This window comes from Colias eurytheme, chromosome 2 (assembly GCF_061535395.1).
Source record: "Colias eurytheme isolate Ceu_HAF_F1 chromosome 2, ilColEury1 Martin Lab GWU primary, whole genome shotgun sequence".
Taxonomy (NCBI): domain Eukaryota; kingdom Metazoa; phylum Arthropoda; class Insecta; order Lepidoptera; family Pieridae; genus Colias; species Colias eurytheme.
The window spans coordinates 7,979,139-7,999,363 of NC_142981.1; the positions used below are offsets into that span (position 1 = coordinate 7,979,139).

A 20,225-nucleotide genomic window follows, 5' to 3' on the forward strand; every position below is an offset into this window, starting at 1 on the left:
TTATGATTTAACCTTTTTTTCAAATAATATCCACAGTACAGTACATTCTTTTCTAAATGTGTAAAATTATTATTTTCCACGTAGTAATAGGTAGCATTTATTGTATCTCAATGTATCCCACCAAAACATAAATGTAAAAATGGGAGCCAAGTTCACTCGCGACTGCCGAAAAAATGTGTGCCAAGTTCTTTAGACAGTCCAGAAATACAAAGATGAAGAAAAATCTTAGGTGAACTGAAAACTCAATTATTTTATTTTCCCATATAGAACAATGTTTATTCCAAAATATGACTTTTTTATATATTTACACTGTCATTTACACAAAGTAAACAACTGGCGTCTATTGAACTCATAATTATTTTACTCGGCTAGTCTTTTGTACAATAATTTTCTGTGTTATAAAAAAACAGCTATTCAATATCTAAATATTGTCATTATATTGGTAAGCTTTTGTCTGAACCTGTGGTCTGAACCAATAATTCTTAATGAAATTCGGTGTAGACACACCATAATATGGTTTTTTGGCGCGTAATTTAATCATATAGGTACCTACCGAAGATTGTTTGTGCGCCAAAAACCTATACCTAAATAAAAGCTTTTATACATATATTTTTAAGTTTTATAAGTCATAAAATGGATAAATATTACAACATTCGTATATTGAATTCAAACTATAAAAGTTTGGGTTATGTGACAGCAACTGCAAATATTAAAGACAAACACGATCGTTCAGCACCATCAGATTTTCACTGGAAAATTTTAAAATGCAGGTAATTATTTTTAATTAATTGTATAAATAACTGACTAAGAATAATGATATTTTGTCCAAAAACTGCTTTATCATCAATGTTGTCTTTCGCTTTCAGAATGATTATATTTTCTCACTCATCTGTTATAGCAAGTCCTGATAAAAGTGATATTAAAAAAGTTCATATTATATTTCCTCGTCGCGGCGAAGACTATGATCTTTTAAATTCCTTATTTTTAAGATTTTCTTTAGTTCAGGTAGGTTTCTATTATTTTTTTTTTTTGCTTCAAATATTTACATCATCGTGTAAAATAAATATATTTAAAACAACCATTTCAAGTAGGTACTTTAATATGTTCATTACAGAACTATGTACTTATGTACTCAATAATTCAATATTTAAAAAATAACGATTGAAGCAGATATGTAAATCACAAAAAATCTATTGCACGCCTCTGCGAAGCGTTGAGGTGGGTACTACTGTCACTTCGCGCAAAACATCTGATTTTTCAAACTTAAAATGTCTTTATGTATCATACATTGCACTTGTAAGATAATACATACACACACATATTAAGAAAAAACACTATTTTTAACGTTCATGATATTTTTGATGTCATTTTTGTTATTTAAACTAGTTAAAAAACAGTTTAAAAAAGTTCTGTCTTGGACGTCCGTGTGTCTGTATGTGCGGATCCTTTTTCTTGTTAACACGATAGCGACCGAAATACTTTACTAATCGAGTCTTTTTTTTTCTCTTACGCTTGAGTATGCTCAGGAATAGAACCCTTTCATTTTTCAGGGTCTGATTCGATGTGGTTTAATTGTTATTAAATAAACAAAAATAATAATTAATAAATATTTATTAAAAAAAAAATTATGAGGCGTGCACTTTTGGATTTTCCAAATTATTTTTTTTGCTAATGATTCATAATAAATAATAATTATTAATTTCTGAACTTCTAATATTATTAATACTTTTTATGAGTGAATGTATAACAATTAGTTTGGCTATGTTCTCAGTGCTACGTAAACTTGTTTTCATAGGAAGGTGATATTCGTAACGTAGACGATGAAATATATAAGACTTGTTTCTATTACACGATGGGAGCAAAAATTGCGCCTCTCTGGAATATGTTAGGCTATAATTATTTTATAAATAACAGAAGTTTTTTAACTACATCCGGTCCACAAGAGGGAATAAAGTGCATTCTGACTATTAATGGTAAGGAACTAACAAATTAACCAAATTACATAAATTCAATAGGTAGGATAAATCTAGGCAATGACGTATAATATCTTTGTCTCTAGGCAGGTAAGTTGTAAGAGTGTAACCAGCTTTCCTCTTAGATTTAATAGGGTCTTTTCTTATTTTTAAATATTCGAATTGATAACATGCAACCACATTTTTTTCACCTTCACTGTTATACACACACATATCTTAGATATCCTTAATATTTTTTTTAGCAAATGTCTTAAATTTAGAGCTTAAACCAGTGAAAATAAACCTCATGCGATCGAAGGAAAAATTCTTTCCCGGGGAATGGATTCGCGTTCTACCCAGGTAAAACATACCTAATCTTTATTACCTACACAATTCAATGTTTATTAAGAAGAATGGATTTTATTTTTATAAATATTTTATACCTCGATTATAGTTTAAATAAAGCCATTGTGGAGGAGTACTATGAAAATGTTCCAAAAATTGGAGACTTCAAAAGCTATAAGGATTTACGTCGACATTGGAAAAATATAGTATGTAAAACACCTATTCTATCATATTTCATTGAATAATCCAAAATATTATGGTTAGGGAGCCAGGTGCAAATTTGGTTCATTATTTCCTCTCAAGAGATAATTCGTCAGACGCATGAGAGTATAGTATTATAAAGCCTCGTGAACGTCAGCTGGCGCTCGGTTGGGGGGGTGAGCAGTTGTAGCCTCCCACGCACATAGGAAAAAAAATACATTCATTCATTCATTTCCTCTCAGCTAAAAATTTGTCAAATTGTAGCTAACCCAATATCTCAACGAAAAAAAATAGTCAGCTGGTTACAACATGGTGTATTATACGTCAGCTGGTGTCTCGAACATGAAAGTTAAATTTAAAGAAAAATTTATTTTCCGTTATTTCCTCTCAAACAAAAATTTACCTGATGATAGCTTATATGTAACTGTGGATAAATATATATGTCAGCTGGCTGTATGTTGGTGGAAAAACCGTCAGCTGATACGGGAGGCTACAACCGCTCTTCCCCCCAACCGAGCTCCAGCTGACGTTCACGAGGCTTCATAATACTATACTTTGATGCATTTTACTAATTACCGCTTGAGAGGAACTTGGTCATAAAATCTGCTGCTGGCTCCCGGACCATTATCTATAAAATTGACATGAATTTTGTTTTAATCAGCATGGATATCGTTTACCTGAAGAAGAACGGCCATGTTATTCTGTTCGCTTCTGGCGAGGCGACCCTTTAACTTACCCCGATGTTTGTCTTGTTAGAGCTTTTCCTATTATCACACCTGTGCCTAAGTCTTCTGAAGTGAGTAGATATACACATTACACATATAGAAAAAATAAATATCTACCTACCTATTTTAAATTAGTTCACCAGATATTCCCAAAAATATTATGACCAATATATAGAATATAGATAAATATATGCATGCAGTGGGCATATAAAAAAATCTCCGATAATTAATACTTGTTAAGTGTTTAAAAATTATTCGTTCTATCGATTTAAAAAAGGTTAATAAATACTTTGTGAAACTGCTTTAGTACCTACACAATAATTATAATGAACGTGTAGGTACGCCTACCAACTCACGATTATTTTCCTATTAATTTCAGAGATCTATACTTGCGCAATTTGTAAATTGTTTGAAAACCAAAATGCAGTATATACTGGGAACTTCTATTAATTTTATAAACAACGAGGATGAAGTAAGTAGTCTTCTCTATCCTCATATTTTTATATATCCTCTTCTGCACGTTTTTCTTTCTTTCTTATGTTATATGTAATTTTATAACTTACTCATATCTATTATATTTATTTGTATTCACTCCTCGTATATGCACTATCTACCTTTTTCAATCTTTTCATTTTCCTATATCCCAAGGTTGCCTGGAAGAAATCGCTTCAAAGCGATAAGGCCGCCAATTTGTACAGTGAAGATTCTTTTTGTATATTATTGTATTGTATATCTGTGCATTGTACAATAAAGTGTTTTTTATTTTATTTATTTATTTTTTATATACCCTAAGTATCTAATAATATAACTAATCTAATAAAAGTTTTATTAGATTAGTTATATTATTAGATACTTTAAAACGTACTACACAATTATTTAAATTGCATCATTGAGATATATTGAGTTACATTTTTTTATGCAAATAAACTTAATTCTTGCACTTCACAGCATATTTAGTATGTATGTATATTTTATTAATTTAATGAAAAAAAATGTTTACATAAAAAAATGTATAATAATATCTTATATTGAACTAGGTAACTACCTATTTATGAGCACAATATCAAAAGGACATAATAAATTATTTTTTTAAGGGAAACGTTGAAATGCAGTTCATGGAAACTCAAGCAGTGAGTTTATGCACACCAACACAGCAAAAAACCAATAAAATGTAAATTTATTTTTCACAAATAAAACGTTACTTGTATTGCTTAGATATTTTATTTCTCTCTTTATTTTACATAGAACAGTTACATTGATGATAAAATGAGAAAAAAATTGGTTCATAACATCGTCATTAATTATTATTCTTGTAGTACCGTTAGTATTCATAACTGATACAGTTTCCAATGTTAAAATAATGTCCATAATATTTACAAACCTTATAAAATAACAATTATTTAATCGATTGACAAAATAAACTTTAAATTAAATTAATCTTTCATGTGAAGTCGTCAAATTTTATAACTATATTTTAATAATTCAGGAACTCTTAAAATGTGTAAATTAATAAATGTCCACCATAACTATTGTGCCGTTGGTGAAAACATAGGTCCCAGGGGGGAACGCGGAGGTGTTAGAGATGTTTGCGCTGCTGCAAGGTTAAAAAAACTTGCAACAGACGGCGATAAATTCCGGTGATGCGTCACGGGCGTTCGTCGCAAATCCTGAAACACGACCCTTATCTCAGGTATAACATTTTCAAGTAAATTTATCTTATTTTAAGTAAATACCCCTAAAAATAACGGCATCAAGAAATGAAGATCCTGTCTAAGTTGCCTGTTATTTCTCTCACCAAGGTTGCCACAGAGAAATAACATTTGTAATCAAAATAAAAAAGGACCAATATTTTTGGAAGGATATATTGAACTAGTTATACATAATATTGAACTAATATTTTACAAAACGATTCATATTTTTTTTTATATTTTAGATGATATATATTATGTATCATCTAAAATATAAAAAAAAATATCTATATATACCCTAGTTTTTTTCATGTGTGTAGTAATCGATATATTATTCTACTCTAGCTGTGCTACGGGCGCATTTCTTTATAGGTATAGCTGGTGCATTAGGGTAATCCGAATGACCCGGGGGTAAATCCTATAACGTCAAATTAATACGTAAATAATCATTGACAGATATATAAACGCTATTATTATAAAACTCGTTTATTTTCATGCGATACCACAGAATACATAAGGGTTCATACGCACTATGCGGGTAGCCGCATTGCGGGTAGCCGTCCGGCTGACCGCAGGATGCGGTTGCGAATGCGGCCAGCCGGACGGCTACCCGCAATGCGGCTACCCGCATAGTGCGGTTGAAGAACCGTTGCGATTTGCGGTCATGTCAATCCATTTCAAAGATGAAAATGGAAGAAGTTGCAGCTATTTACTACATTTACACACGTTACGTAAAGAAGAAAAGCAAAGAAAGAAGTACTGGGTGCATCCTTATTTGCAAACACGAGATGAGAGCAAGCATTTTGCAACCACGTGCACACACTCACTTAATTGCGGGCAGCCGCAGACTGAACCGCACAGTGCATATAGCAACCGTCCGGCTGTCCGTCACTCGTGACGTAGCTCTCCGAGCAACCGGAGCGGTTTGCGGGTAGCCGCATCGCAGTGCGCATAGAAATGAATATTACGTACATAATTGTGCTTGCGGTCAGCCGGACGGCTACCCGCAATGCGGCTACCCGCATAGTGCGTATACGCTCTAATAGTAGCTAAACGCTACAGAACGGACACTCTCCGCCTCCCGCCAAAATTAAACTTACCTCACCCCCGCGCGATCAGACATAAAATGGGCCATATTTTTCTGCAAGGACGATACGCAAGGAAGATTGACAACATTAATCAAATTGACTTAAAGTAATTTTATTATTTTGGATTTCTGATTATCGTTTTTCGTAGAAAATGGTTAGATATTGTGCTGTTTACGGATGTATTTCATCAGAAAAACGCGAATTTTTTTTTATGCTAGTCACAAATGTGCCAACCATAAAGCGTTAACACACACATTTGCAGTCTCTACAGTGTGACTGTCAAAACGATCATTTTGTATGGAGTGTCCGGGGTGTGGCGATACTTTAACGATATTCATGGTAAATAAAACGATATATAACGAATAACGAATAAAACGATGCTCAGTGGTATGAACAATTTTGCCTTTCAAATTACCCGACATCCGGAAATCCCCGAATGCACTATAGTGTTTTTTTTGGTAGATAGTGCCGAATGTCAACATAATCCATGAAGTAGATTTCATGTGAAAGAGTAATACATTACATATTTACGTTCTCACAAACGCGCTCGTGTTTATTATATTATATACTAGCAGTCCGCCCCGGCTTCGCCCGTGGTACATATTTAAGTTTTCTCTACATAAAAACCATCCTCGTACTTCAAGGAATATAATAAAAAAAGAATTATCGAAATCGGTTCAGCCGTTCTCGAGTTATGCGCTTACCAACACATTTTGCGATTCATTTTTATATATATAAGAAGATGTATAGTAAAAAATATTGTACATAATTAACTAAGTAGATGAAAAAAATATTTTTGTAGTTACCGATCTGTGTTGTCTAGACATTCTTGGAGATGGTGTCGCTGGTACTTGTAGTGTGTGATGCCTTGTTGTTGTATCCAGTAAATACTGTAATTTGTAACCTTTTCCTAGATCTTCCAGTGTTTTTCCTGAGGTGAAAAAAGTACTTTAAACTATATACCTAACCAATATTATTGATCTCTGATGGGAATTTTTTGGTGTTAAAATTAAAAAATAATTTAACAAAAACCGACTAATTTATAGTTTTGAAAATTCAAATAGGAACCAAAATTCTCTAAAAATACTCAAAAAAGAAACTTTATATAACCTGTTAAAGATGTTGGTACGTTTGTATTGCAACGACCTGTTCCAATTATCTTTCTTAAAGCTTCGATATTACCAAAAATAATCGCAACTGCGGCTCCATCAGCTAACTGGGATGAGTCGCAACATGATAATAAAAAGTTCCATTTATCCATATCCCAATGCTTAGCAGAATATACCGCAAGTTGTAAAGTTGAGGCACCTATAACGTAAATAAGTAGTTGAAGTAATAAAAATTCTGTAATTTTTTTCCTTAGGTTAGAAATAAAAAAAAACGTTATATACACACCAGATTCACTAAGTAGGTGTGGATTGGCGCCATATCTTACAAATGATTTAACTAAAGAATAAAATCCAAGCCGAGCAGCTAATCGAATGGGCCATCCACCTTCAAAATTAGGATCTAAATTATTACGTAAAAGGTCAAAGACTTCTCTATCATTGTTACTCAGAATTGCATTTCTTAGTTTGTCTCTATTCCTTTCCATTTTTATTACAATGTTTTATAAATGGAAAGAAATGAACGTCCACTCAACACTAAATAAGAAGATTTCATAATTATGAAAATACCCTCATCCGTACCATTTGTTTACAGATAATGAAGTCGGTTAAAAAATATATACCAAAAATTTAAAGATAGTGATTAGGTTATCTATTCACTTTCTTTAAATTTTTGGTTTTGGATCCCGGAAACTCATCCTGTTGTTATGCACAATTATTATATAAGTACCTACTTTAATTTGTTTGTTTACCTACAATCTACGGGAACAATTTGGGAACAATTAATCAATCCTACGGTAAATTAAGATACCACAGAACAAGTAACATGGGTAGGATTGTACGACTGCAATATAATAACGCTATGTCGCGCGGTTTCACTCTCGGACGGATCCATCGGCAAAATCAAATCTTTTCTCAACCTCAAGGGATAATCTGAAGTATATAATATAATCTAAGTTACTGTAAAGTTTAATCCAAATTCGTCCAGTAGAATTGAGTATTTGAATAAAATTTTTTTTGAGCTAAATGGAAAGATTATATATTAGTTTTATAACAAAAATGTTTTTTTAATTTTTTTTTTGCAATAATTCAAAAGTTATTTCAAAATAAAAATTAGTCTTTGAATCCAGTACCGAAAACACACTGACCACTCCCGAAGCGTCACCCGAACGCGTGTGACGTCATAATGTTAGTTTTCACTCATTGCAGTTGATAGAAAAACGTATACAACTATAACATTTTGACGTCAAATCTATCGTGACCAGTCATGGCGCGTTTATAGTCACGTGACTTTAATTTAAATTTCATCAATTTTTAATTGCTTATAATTAATTGAAAAATATTTTTTTGGAGTTTTTTGCATTAAATATCAATATTATTAATAATAAAGTTTAAAAATACATTAAAAAAATCAATATTTTTTTATTATTCAAATACTCAATTATCGAGAAAGAGTATTTCAAAAAAGAGCGTGTGTGCCGAGCACACGTGTCAGAAGTGAAACTTCTTTGGCGAGATTCAAAGTTACCAAAATCGTCGCCTAACTCCATGACGTGACGGTATTGCCATGACGCGACCATGAAATTTTACTCTCAATGCGCCTAAAGAAGTTTCGCATAATAATATCTAGGTAGTTATGCAGGTTTATGCCTTGTTTATACTGACATATTTGAAAAGTTGGCAAGACATAGGTATTTGAAAAGAATACTCTGTGGTTCTTATATATACAGTACTATGCTCTGTGGGCAAGACTCAAGACTGTCATTAGAGGTCATTACTGCCGAATGCCGATTGCCATTTGCTGACAGCGGACCGATTGACAATTGACTTTATCAAAACAAACAATTTGAAAATTATGTTTTACGAGATTATTTTATTTTTAATCTAATATAAATGTTGTAATTACAATTTATGGAAAACAAAATAAACATGGGGAGGTAAGAGAATGTAGAAACCATAAATAAAATATATAATAATATTTTTTTATTAATCATATTGTGCCTCTAGACATAAAGAATGGAGAAAAATTGCCAAACGTGAGAGGAGACGAAGAATTCGCACTAAAATAGCCAAAGATAGAGGTACCTATTTACAACTACGCTAGGATCACAAAGCCTTTGTAGCGGAAAATTTTATCACTAATTTTTTATTTAAAAATATAACATACTAGCGGTCCGCCCCGGCTTCGCCCGTGGTACATATTTCGCAATAAAAGGTAGCCTATGTTCTTTCTCAGGGTCTAAAGATTATCTGTGCCAAATTTCATCAAAATCGGTCCAGTAGTTTATGCGTGAAAACCATACATACATACATACATACATACATACATACAAACCTTTCCTCTTTATAATATTAGTATAGATGTATATTTTGCAATAGTAAACTCACTTATTATTATTTTAGATCAAAATCTTAATCTTACATCAGATGAATATGAAGAGTGGATGTTTGAGCAGGAATTACTAGAAAAGTTTGAACTGCAACAAATAGAATTAAGAAATAAGATAGAAAATGAAAAGTGGCTCAAAGCGGAAGAAATAGCTATAGAAAAATACAATCGCATTGCATTGGAAAAAGAAATGCAAGAGAGAAAACAAATAGAAATGGAAATTAAGTTGCAACAAGTAAGTTTGTGTCATAAATTTCATAATGATTGCAAGTAAAAAATCATAGGTACATAGTACCTATGATTTTTTACTTGCAATCATATACTAGACCTTATTTCTATTTGTAATGATAGATATAATGAATTATTTAAAATGTTAATAACATTATAACTGATGTGATTCATTAAATAAAACAGGAATTGGAGTTGGAAAAGCAACGCAAAGCCAAAGAAGAGGAAAAATTAAAGGAAATTGAAGAGAAAAACAGGATCAAACAAGAGAAGTTCATAAATAGTTTAGAGAAGTTTTTATCAGGAGATTCTTCTAGACCTCCAGTAGAACTGTTAATTTACCGTGAAAGTCGACCCAATTTGGAAATATGTCCATTTTTCTTCAAGACTGGTTGTTGTCGTTTTAGTGATGAGTGTTCAAGAAATCATCAGTATCCTGGAATTAGCAAGGTGAGTAATTTTCAGTGCCCATGTTTTAGAGAGTGTATAAGCAGATATTTGAATTGGCTAGGAGAACTGAACTTATTTTATGTGCATAAAAAATTACTTGCATAATTAAGTTCTAGAAGTATGTTTGATGATATTTCAGATGTTGTGTGATCAAGTTTTGTTGATTTTTTCACTCATCCCTTTCACTGTATATTATAATGCATTAATTCAATATACAGTGAAAGGGAGGCAATATTTTAATGCATTAATTATTAATATTCATTTACATTTGTACATTTTTCTATTTCAGACTTTATTGGCCACTAACTTTTATGTACATTTTGGCTTAGAAAATGCTATTGTAAATGAAAAGGATTCCGATATAATGTTAGAATATGAAGATTGTGAAACAAATAAGCATTATGAGGAATTCTTTTATGATGTTCTACCAGAATTTCAAAAGTATGGTGAAGTTATTCAATTTAAGGTAAGCTGATGGCAGACTGCGAAATATTCTTTGGTATTTATGTATCCTTTAATATACAACATTGTTTTTGACAATAGTAGTAATAAAAGAAGTGATGACTCAATTCTGAGGACATGGGAGTTGGACCAGGATCCGGATTTCAAGATTGAATGAGTATCCAATAGTTAATTTAATTAACTTTTCAATTTATCTCAACGTTATCCACATCACCACTGCTCCAATTTGTAAAAAAAACATGTGGAAACCATCAAGATAACAACGTCCAAAAATCAAAAGTGATCAACTTATTCTTATATATAAAAATGAATCGCAAAATGTGTTGGTAAGCGCAAAACTCGAGAACGGCTGAACCGATTTCGATAATTCTTTTTTTATTATATTCCTTGAAGTACGAGGATGGTTCTTATGTAGAGAAAACGTAAACATGTACCACGAGCGAAGCCGGGGCGGACCGCTAGTAATACAATAAAAAAATAGGCTGCTTTGAATTATCTTTGTTATATATTTTATTACATAATTTACCTTTACATTAAATTCTCAGATAATCTCGATAATCTGTCTGCTTTAAAAGCCATGCAAAGGTTTGTATATTTTATTTTTATTTTTATATCCTTTTCTATAAAAACAAATTTGGAATGCCATCATTGATTCATCATACTTCAAATACTCTCCCACTCAGCTCTAAAGGTGGTATATGGATTATTGTTTACGTATTTTTTTCGTAATGCGTATGCAAATCCAAAAGTTCCATTGAGCATCGTACACTGAACCGACCACGTGGGCGGGTCACCCTTGTATTCAAAATATCGAGAAAAAGCAAAAATTCGGGCTATGTGCCAGTCTCTTGCACCGAAGGCTGCAAACAACCCTTTGGTTATTTATATGATTTATCTAAAAACTATGCTTCTCGCAATTTTTTGTGCTAAAAGACGTTGTTTCGTACTAAACTTTAAATTCTATGTTCACAGGAAGTAGGTAGGTTTTGAGTTTTGACTCCCTTGCAAAAAATTGCAGCATACAAGAACCTTTTTTTTTATTATGTTTGCTTAGATTTGACTTTTTCACAGCTCCAAGATATAGTAAATCTGACTATTTCATATGAATTTCAACTGACACACAGACAAACAGACAACAAAGTGATCTTATATGACTAAGTATCCATTTTTTTCTTTGAGGTATAAGATTTTAAGTTATGTGTTTATAAAGTAATTAAATCTTTTATAGGTGTGTAATAATTATGAAAGGCATCTCAGAGGAAATACATACATAGAATATGCTGATATAAGAAGTGCGGTACAAGCCTACCGTGCTTTACACGCTCGATGGTATGGAGGAAAACAAATATCATTGCAGTTTTGTAATATTTATTCATGGAAAAGAGCAATTTGTGGTAATTTTGATGATCTTAAATCTATATTTTTCATTTAATTCTGTGTTATACTTTTTATTTATTGGCGTGTTTATAAAATTAAAATTACGGTTTTAAGTATTTATCTAGTTTACTATAATAATAATCAGTCAGGGTAATGGCTTCACAAGTTTTTTTTTAGTAAATGTAGGTTTGCTGGTACTGTTTGTATATTTTATGTACCAATCAACCATATTAATTGAACTTTTTTCCAGGACTTGAACTTAGAAATCGATGCCCTAAAGGAAATTCCTGCAACTTTTTACATGTTTTTACAAATCCAGGGGGATTATATAATGAAATAGAATGTTATCCAGAAAGGTACCTGTTTTTAATAAATAATAATTGATCGATTTTAAGTAGTTGCGTTACTATTTTACACAAACTAAGTACTTGTAAGTAATTATAAAGAAAAAAAAAATTAAAAAGCTTTTTTATCAATTAGCTATTAGGAATAACCAATCAGAGAATAACCACCCGTCGCGTCGTTGACTTACGGCATATTTTTAAAAATCAATACCACATACATATACCTACCTTTTCTTTATTTCCTAGTAATTAAATACTGTTTAATTTAATTATTTCTTCCATATTTTTAGGAGGAGGACATCACCAACGCGTTCATGGCGATGGTCAGAATCACCGGAAAGAGAACCTCGTAGAAGAAGACGCTCAAAATCGAGAGAGCGAGAAGGCCGACGTAAAGATAGCGAAGGAAGAAGACGACGCCGATCGTCCAGTAGAAGGCGATCTGAAAAGAATCAATAGACTATTTTATGATTTTAAAATAATATAAAGCTAAACCTAATAATTGTATTCTTCCATTCATATCATGCCATTCGTGTATCCTAATTCCTATACTTATTACGATTTACAAAGGCTAGTCACACTACTGACTACACTCACACAATGATGTTGCCAATCTAAAGCCCCCAGTACACAATGGCCTGTGATGGCCACGCTTTACAATGCACAACTGGAGGCCACGATCCATTTCAAACAATGGCCCATGTCTCATTGCTGCCTGGCAAGCCAATGGTGGCCTGCAATGGATCAGCGTGAAGCGCTTATCGGCGCTTGTCAGTGCTGGTAGCCCGCGCAGGAAAATATATGAATACGCGCCGATAAGCGCTGATCGGCGCCGATAAGTTCCGACAAGCTTCAACAAGCGCTGGTCAGCGCTGGGCGTTGCCATATAAAATTTATTTCGGTCTGCTTCAACCTGCTTCCTTTGTGTAGAACGAACCAGCGTTGACAAGCGCCGATAAGCGCTTATAAGTTTCAAGCTTTCTTTCTGAATACGCCCTAAAGTAATACCACAGACTAGTAATACATATCGAAAAGCGGATATCGTACCATGATCGGTACGCGATTAGTGTCTCCATTAAGGTCTCCATAATATAATTTAATATGTAAGCTCAGTCGCTCGGCAGCTACATTGACGTGTATGTACTTACGTTTAATAAATAATATCATTTTTAGATTTTTATCAAAAACGAGTCAGTGCGGGTCACGTGCGGGTGGATTTGGTTCAATACATCTAGTAATCATTATTACGTTTATGTTTAATATTATGTGGAAATATAAATTATAGATGCTTTCAAAATAAAATAGACCTACTTTTTAAAATCAAATCAACATAACTTGAGCTATCCCATGTACAAACTGCGCGTAATGTAATACAGATGTATACAGTGTAGCCGGGGTTTAATGTTTATTATACCATATGTCCGCACCTTCCGCACAATCTACTATTAACTAGATTACTTATTAATAATTGCTCTGTGTTAGATCATTTCTTGCTCTCTGTCAATTGTCATACAATAAATTAATGTCAATTGTCAATGTCAAAAATATTTTTGGTTATTGCTGTGAATTTTTGATTTCAAAAATTTTAAATTTAAACGATAACTTATAAAAATATTGCTTAAATACTAATTACTACTTACCCTAAATATATACATTTTATGGTCCTCGATTGTTGATGTATTTACACAAGATTTTAAGCCTATATGGCCTAAAGGATGACTGGGACTCTGGATACATAAATTTCATATTTTAAATTCAAATTAATACAAACTGCATTAATGATGCTTAAATCTCCTGTTATATTGTTTTTTAAGCAATCTCTATTTCAACTACATAGCACATTAGTTCCTTATAGAATAAAAGTTAATACTCAGCAATGTGATCTATTAAAAGTTTTACAAAGAAGTCTAATAACATCTAAAACTACTGATACGTTGAGTGAACATACCAAAGCAGGTAAATTTAAAACTAAATATACTCAAGTATGTTACTCGAAGTCAATTATAGTCTTAATATTAAATTGTGATATTTTTTTTAGACTTTATTTCTGAGAAAACAAAACTCATATCAAAGCTGAACTTACAGTCAGAAAAACATGCAGAACCATTTTATAAATTACCGATTAAAACATTGTCTACTATTTATAAAACCACTAAGAGAGATGAAAAAAATGGATATTGCCGAAATAGACTGTACTATATCTCTTCACAAATAAAGGTTTGCAGTATAATATTTTTATTACCTAATTTAACAATTGTGTTGTCGAATTTTTTAATAAAATATCTTATAAAGTGTGTGTTGTAATGTTTCAGTGCCCCCCTGCAATGTTGAGTGAACGCATAGCAAAGAGAAGTTTTATTTATACCTTATCATTTGAATGGATACAAAGCTCATTAAAAGTTTTGTTAGGTAAGAGGTAGGTTACATATGTATAAAAATATTTAATGTTGAGTTTTCTTTATCTAAACTGTGATTCTTGTTTAAGAGAAATAAAATATATCTCATAGGGCATATTCACAAAGAAAGCTGGAAACATGTAAGCGCTGGTTTGTTCTACACAAAGGAAGCAGGTTGAAGCAGACCAAAACAAATTTTATATGGCAGGGCCCAGCACTGACCAGCGCTTGTTGAAACTTGTCGCCGCCAATCAGCGCTTATCGGCGCGTGTTCATGTATTTTCCTGCGCAGGTTACCACCGCTGAAAAGCCCCGGTGAGCGCTTATAATTTTCCAGCTTTCTTTCTGAATACGTCCTTACAAACCACACAAGAGAAAGATTTGATTACACTTAATCAGTTATATTGACAGACATGGGCGTTTCTCCTGACCGAATTATGAGAGATTTATGGGTTTTAAAATATCATCATAAAACTATAGCAGAAAGGTTACAGAAGATAAAAGACATGGGTATAGATCCAGTGTATCCATGGATGGTAAGGTGCTCAGAGGATATTCTAAATAGGTAAATGTTCGCTATCATCACCATTCACCGTGTGAGCTGCAGAACATTTCATTTATTGATTTAATTTAAATGTCATCCTTCAGTAATAACAGCATAAAATCACAATAAATAGTGTACATAAATATTATATCAAATTTCTCAATTTTCAGGTATGTCGAAATATATCAAGAAACAAAATCAATTTTAGGAAATGATAAATCAATAAAAGTGTACATAGCTAATAGATTAAACACAAATTTAGATGTTGTTGAGGAAATGTATGTCAGAGCTCCTGCTTTAGAACGAATTAGAGTTAGCAAGGTATTTTTTTCATAAATGCTGAGTAATGCTTGCTATTTTTTTTAATTAACTGTGCAATATTTGCATTTAAAAGATAACTTTTATGATATTCTGGCTTATTTTAAGACTTTATACTGATGATAATAATATGGGTACAGTTTATGTTAATTCTATATTTGTTTAACAGGTAAAGAATTTTTTCGATTTTCTCTTCAGTGAAGGATTTACTACTGAAGATATTATCAGTAAACCAAGAGTATTAGCAGCTTCACAAAAAACGGTACAAGAAAGGTTAGAAAAACTAAGGAGTTTGGGTCTTAAAGAAATAAATTTGAATATTCTCTGCAGGAGTAGAAAAGGATTCAAAAAATATTATGAAAGTTTACAATCTGCATCACGGGAAAAATGAAACACTTCTCTTAGTTTGAAATGATTAAACATAAAACAGGTGTATCTCAAATTATTTTCTATTTGTTTTATATTTCAGTTACATATTTATGTTTTGAACTTGAAAGTAGTATTGTTATTGTTATCTCAAGGAAAAAATTTATAAAAATATTAATCAATAAATGATTTTTTCATTAAAATTAAGATTAAAATTAGATAAGTGCTTATCACATCTTTATTTTCTGAATAATTGATACACTCCTATATTATAATGACAAAATTATAAAAGGTACACATAATATTACAAATTTTGTTAATGTACTTCATCCCTAAATCCTTTCCTTTAATTACCAATTTTTAAAACGAAAATAATATTTAATTGAAATAAAAACATGACAATTTTATTTACTATAAATTATAACAAGATCACAATAAAAACCATTAATTGTTGATGCATTAAATGTGCAATGTATGAATGGAATGAATTACATAAATGACACTACCATGGTTTTATTAAAATACACTGAACAATGAACATATACAACAGGTATTTAATTTGTTACTTTTAAACTAAGTACCATTCCAGTACATTAAATACTATTTTAAGGCATTAGCTTGAAAATAAAATGAATGAAGCAAATATTAATTTTGTGTAGTGTCACATGTAAATATTAACTACCTAAGGTTATGTTAAAATTACACATAATGTGAGGTCTGAGTCAAAATCAGTTTCCTATCATGCTAAGTCAATTTAAACTACTGATGAGCACACTGAACTCCCGGCCCTGCATGCATTTGATCCTCGTCATCACTAGCGTAAGCTTCTTCTCTACCACGACTCCTCTCACTGGGAGTGTAGTCCATCAGATTTACTTCTTCAACATCTTCTCCTGTAGGCATAACAAAGGCAGCACGAGGTGGTAATACAGTCTCTATTTGCTTTAACTGCTCCTCAGTAGCAAAGTGGTTTTCTGGGAATGTGACATCAAACTTTACATACAAATTTCCCTTCTCAAATGGATTCTTGAATTGGGGCATTCCTTCTCCTTGTATTCCTTTTAAGTCTCCTGGTTTAATCACTTCCCCTGCAGCATGTTTAATCAGCAGATCACGTCCATCCAAATGCTTAACAACAAATTGAAATCCACAAAGAGCTTCTGTTAAAGAAATGTCATGATTTATGATGAGATCATCACCGCTTCTTTGGAACACATCATGTGGTTTTTGTTGAAGTACAATAATAACATCCCCTGGTTCTGTATCAGGTTGTTGATCACCTTCACCCCTGAATGTAATTTTTTGATTTTCGCGCATTCCTTTTTCAACATGCACCTCTAATATTTTAGTTTCATTTAATACTTTCTTACCTTTACATTTAGGACATTTATCTTTTTCACTAATAGTTTCACCTTGTCCTTGGCAAGTAGGGCAGCGTGTTTGAAATTGGCGTGTCATATTGGGCGCAATCTGCTGATAAGACACTTTAATGCCCTGACCGTGACAGTCTCTACATGATACAACAGATCCAGGTTTTCCACCAACACCTTTGCAGGGTCCGCATATCACATTTTTACTCAACTGCAACTTTGCAGTTTTCCCTACGTACATATCTTCTAAGGATACTTTTAATGTATGAACCGTATCTTCACCACGAGCACGTCCACGACTCCTTCCACCACCACCCATTCCAAAAATGTCACCAAAAAATTGTCTAAACAAATCATCTTGAGGGAAGCCACCGCCTTGGCCACCTTCCTGTAGTCCTTTCAAGCCATACTTGTCATAGGTTTGCCTTTTTTTGGGATCAGAGAGAACTTCATACGCGTAACTAATTTCTTTAAATCTATCACCAGCTGCAGGATTTTTGTCAGGATGGTATTCTTTAGCTAACTTGTGGTAGTTCTAAAAATACACAAAATAAATTAATACATATTTCAGGGGCACAAAGCATGCTAAATTATCAGTACCTATGTACTATTACGTCCACATGCCCATAATTAATCGATAGTGTACAAAACTTACTCGTTTTATTTCCGCATCACTTGAATTCCTCGTAACACCTAATATTTCGTATAATTTATTATCAGCCATGTTCTCTATAAATCTTTAATGTAAAAGGGAGTAATTCTAATGCAGCTGATGAAATACGAAAGGAAGGAATAAAGAAATCTACAGTCTACAGATAAAGTACAAACTATAGATGATGCTTTACAATAGATAAATAATTTAAAACTAAAGCAATAGTCTATTATTTTTGGATAACTAGTTATAAAAGCGCTCTATTCACGGTCCATCTGGCTGTACGTCTCGCCAAGGTCATACACGATGCACGACGCAAAACGACAGTGAATAGTATTGACGTACGTCAATAATTATTATTATTTCGTTGCTGGATGTGCATTGTGCACCGTGCACGACCAATTTTTCATCCAGCGAGCACCCCCGTCCCCCACCACACAGTGAATAGACAGTGAATAGCGCGGACGTACGTCAGAGCCGTCCTGCATCGTGCGTGCTCGATCGTGAATAGGCTTGCTAGTTGCTAGTTGCTGTACAGCAGATGCTGCCACAGAACCGGTTGCGACATTTCGCCGTTTTTCATGCATGAAGTAGGTAGCCTAATATCGCCGAATTTCAGTTGTGTAGCCTAAAGTAGCCCAAACACTAAAATATCAATATGAATAAAATAAAATTGTAGTTTTCATCAATTTATCTATACTTACTAATATTATAAAGCTGAATTGTTTTTTCTTCTTTTTATCGAATGTCTTTTGTCGAATTGTTTTTTCTTCTTTCTGTCGGCAAAAATTCAGGCACGCACGGTTCACATTCAAATTAATGTAAATATGTATGTACTTGGAAACGTGGCCTATTGATATGATTTTTTTGTGATAACTTAGTGAGTACATGAGCGAGCATCTGTATTCGACATGAAGTAGTATATTATTATTAGTCTGTGGACATGAAGCTATAGCGACGCGCTAAGGCGACGCGTCATCGAGCGGCACTCGGCAGACGGCAAATGGCAATGTCGCCCGATAGGTAGTCAGGAGTGCCCAGTGCCCACGTAGTGCTGCTGTATTATTATATGTAGTACTCTTTGAGTGCTGTTGACGCCGCGCCGGAGCAAAATATGATATGGAACTGTTTTTTATTTAAACGACAATACTCTGAATTCTTTCATATGGTTTTTGATCAGTATTGAATAAGTTCCCTCACATGCTCAGAGCAACATATTATATTTTAAACCATCTACCCTCACTTTGCTAATAGTCGTTGACTTGCTGCGATTTGTTATCAACTACCTACATCAATTAGGTAGCTGTGTAAATTCGCAGTACATTCTTATTACATTCAAACTAATATTTTAACCTGGCCTTCGCGTGTAATTTCTAACAATATATATAAGAAAAGCAAGTTGCTCTGCATTTATTCATAGGACGTACGTGGTTTTTCGTCTTTTTCTGTATAATAAAAGCAAGTCATCATCGTCTTCTTCCTCTTCTAATAAGAGATGTAAAAAAAATGTGATCACTATTCTCGAACACGACAAATATCTTGTTTCACGGAACACTGAACCAACTGGGTGCCATGTGCTGTTGTCGTTTGCAGTCTGGTTCAAAATCATGACTGAAGCGATAGGACGCAACGACGTGTCGTGAAGACATGAAGCGACTACGTGTCGTCTGCTGCTGTTGCGTGCAGTTGGCTACCACTTTGTACCTTGATATTATAAACGAGCCCCCGCAGACCACAGACTTTTTATCGGCCGATAGTTTAGTCGGGTTGGCCTGCTAGTACGCACACCGAGCCAACTAAACAGTTCAGTCGGTTATGAGTGCGCAAACTATCCAACAGTCTGCCGACTATTTGCTAGTTTCTAACCAACTGTTGAAAAGAGTGGTCGCACCGCACAATGAAAATTAATAAAACATTGTATAGAATTGTTATTATTGCTCTCATACACCGGAGGAGGAAAATTAAAAAGAGAGCCCGAGAGTATTGGGTGCATCCTATCTTTAGTGATAGATTAAAATGGAAAATTTTACACTATGCATTCCAAATTACTCCATTACCCGAAAAAATTTTCGCCTTTTATCGAATGAGCATAACTAGCTTCAACCAACTTGTCAAATACAGAGTACCTACTCTTTTAAGTCTTTCTTATAAAGTGGAGGGCGTTTTTCGACTTCCTCGATCAAAGTTACGATCGAAAATTCCGAAATAAGCGACTGAGAATTGA

At 33.1% G+C, this 20,225-nt stretch overlaps 5 protein-coding genes across 7 annotated transcripts; 3 read left to right on the forward strand and 2 right to left on the reverse strand.

Annotated features, from left to right (window-relative positions):
* Window positions 1–559: 559 nt before the first annotated feature.
* On the forward strand, window positions 560–4,423 carry LOC149910516 (uncharacterized protein C18orf63-like). Of its 2 annotated transcripts, XM_090114665.1 has the most exons (8): window positions 560–770; window positions 867–1,005; window positions 1,796–1,973; window positions 2,216–2,312; window positions 2,407–2,503; window positions 3,160–3,294; window positions 3,603–3,695; window positions 4,318–4,423. In XM_090114665.1, the coding sequence occupies exons 1-8, from the start codon at window positions 634–636 to the stop codon at window positions 4,396–4,398; spliced, it is 957 nt and encodes a 318-aa protein (XP_089970791.1). In that variant the 5' UTR covers window positions 560–633; the 3' UTR covers window positions 4,399–4,423. The 2 variants fall into 2 exon arrangements, with proteins under 2 accessions (XP_089970791.1, XP_089970797.1); XM_090114671.1 differs by lacking the exon at window positions 3,160–3,294.
* Window positions 4,424–4,472: 49 nt separating this feature from the next.
* Window positions 4,473–12,610, reverse strand: LOC149910517 (uncharacterized). Of its 2 annotated transcripts, XM_090114694.1 has the most exons (6): window positions 12,584–12,610; window positions 10,065–10,158; window positions 7,395–7,493; window positions 7,110–7,307; window positions 6,806–6,930; window positions 4,473–4,890 (listed from the first exon to the last, which is right to left on the reverse strand). In XM_090114694.1, exons 2-6 carry the CDS (start codon window positions 10,096–10,098, stop codon window positions 4,750–4,752), a joined length of 597 nt encoding a protein of 198 aa, XP_089970820.1. In that variant the 5' UTR covers window positions 10,099–10,158; window positions 12,584–12,610; the 3' UTR covers window positions 4,473–4,749. The 2 variants fall into 2 exon arrangements, with proteins under 2 accessions (XP_089970820.1, XP_089970813.1); XM_090114687.1 differs by lacking the exons at window positions 10,065–10,158; window positions 12,584–12,610 and having other exon boundaries at window positions 7,395–7,793.
* LOC149910518 (U2 small nuclear ribonucleoprotein auxiliary factor 35 kDa subunit-related protein 2-like) lies at window positions 8,915–12,869 on the forward strand. The gene is made up of 8 exons (XM_090114676.1): window positions 8,915–9,042; window positions 9,113–9,186; window positions 9,509–9,729; window positions 9,909–10,172; window positions 10,462–10,638; window positions 11,863–12,028; window positions 12,262–12,367; window positions 12,646–12,869. The coding sequence occupies exons 1-8, from the start codon at window positions 9,017–9,019 to the stop codon at window positions 12,812–12,814; spliced, it is 1,203 nt and encodes a 400-aa protein (XP_089970802.1). The 5' UTR covers window positions 8,915–9,016; the 3' UTR covers window positions 12,815–12,869.
* A 1,016-nt stretch (window positions 12,870–13,885) lies between these two features.
* On the forward strand, window positions 13,886–16,158 carry mTTF (mitochondrial transcription termination factor). The gene is made up of 6 exons (XM_090114751.1): window positions 13,886–14,311; window positions 14,394–14,572; window positions 14,668–14,764; window positions 15,163–15,316; window positions 15,466–15,616; window positions 15,783–16,158. Exons 1-6 carry the CDS (start codon window positions 14,134–14,136, stop codon window positions 16,002–16,004), a joined length of 981 nt encoding a protein of 326 aa, XP_089970877.1. The 5' UTR covers window positions 13,886–14,133; the 3' UTR covers window positions 16,005–16,158.
* Window positions 16,159–16,203: 45 nt separating this feature from the next.
* LOC149910520 (dnaJ homolog subfamily A member 2-like) lies at window positions 16,204–18,171 on the reverse strand. The gene is made up of 2 exons (XM_090114741.1): window positions 18,005–18,171; window positions 16,204–17,884 (listed from the first exon to the last, which is right to left on the reverse strand). Exons 1-2 carry the CDS (start codon window positions 18,071–18,073, stop codon window positions 16,739–16,741), a joined length of 1,215 nt encoding a protein of 404 aa, XP_089970867.1. The 5' UTR covers window positions 18,074–18,171; the 3' UTR covers window positions 16,204–16,738.
* Window positions 18,172–20,225: the final 2,054 nt, after the last annotated feature.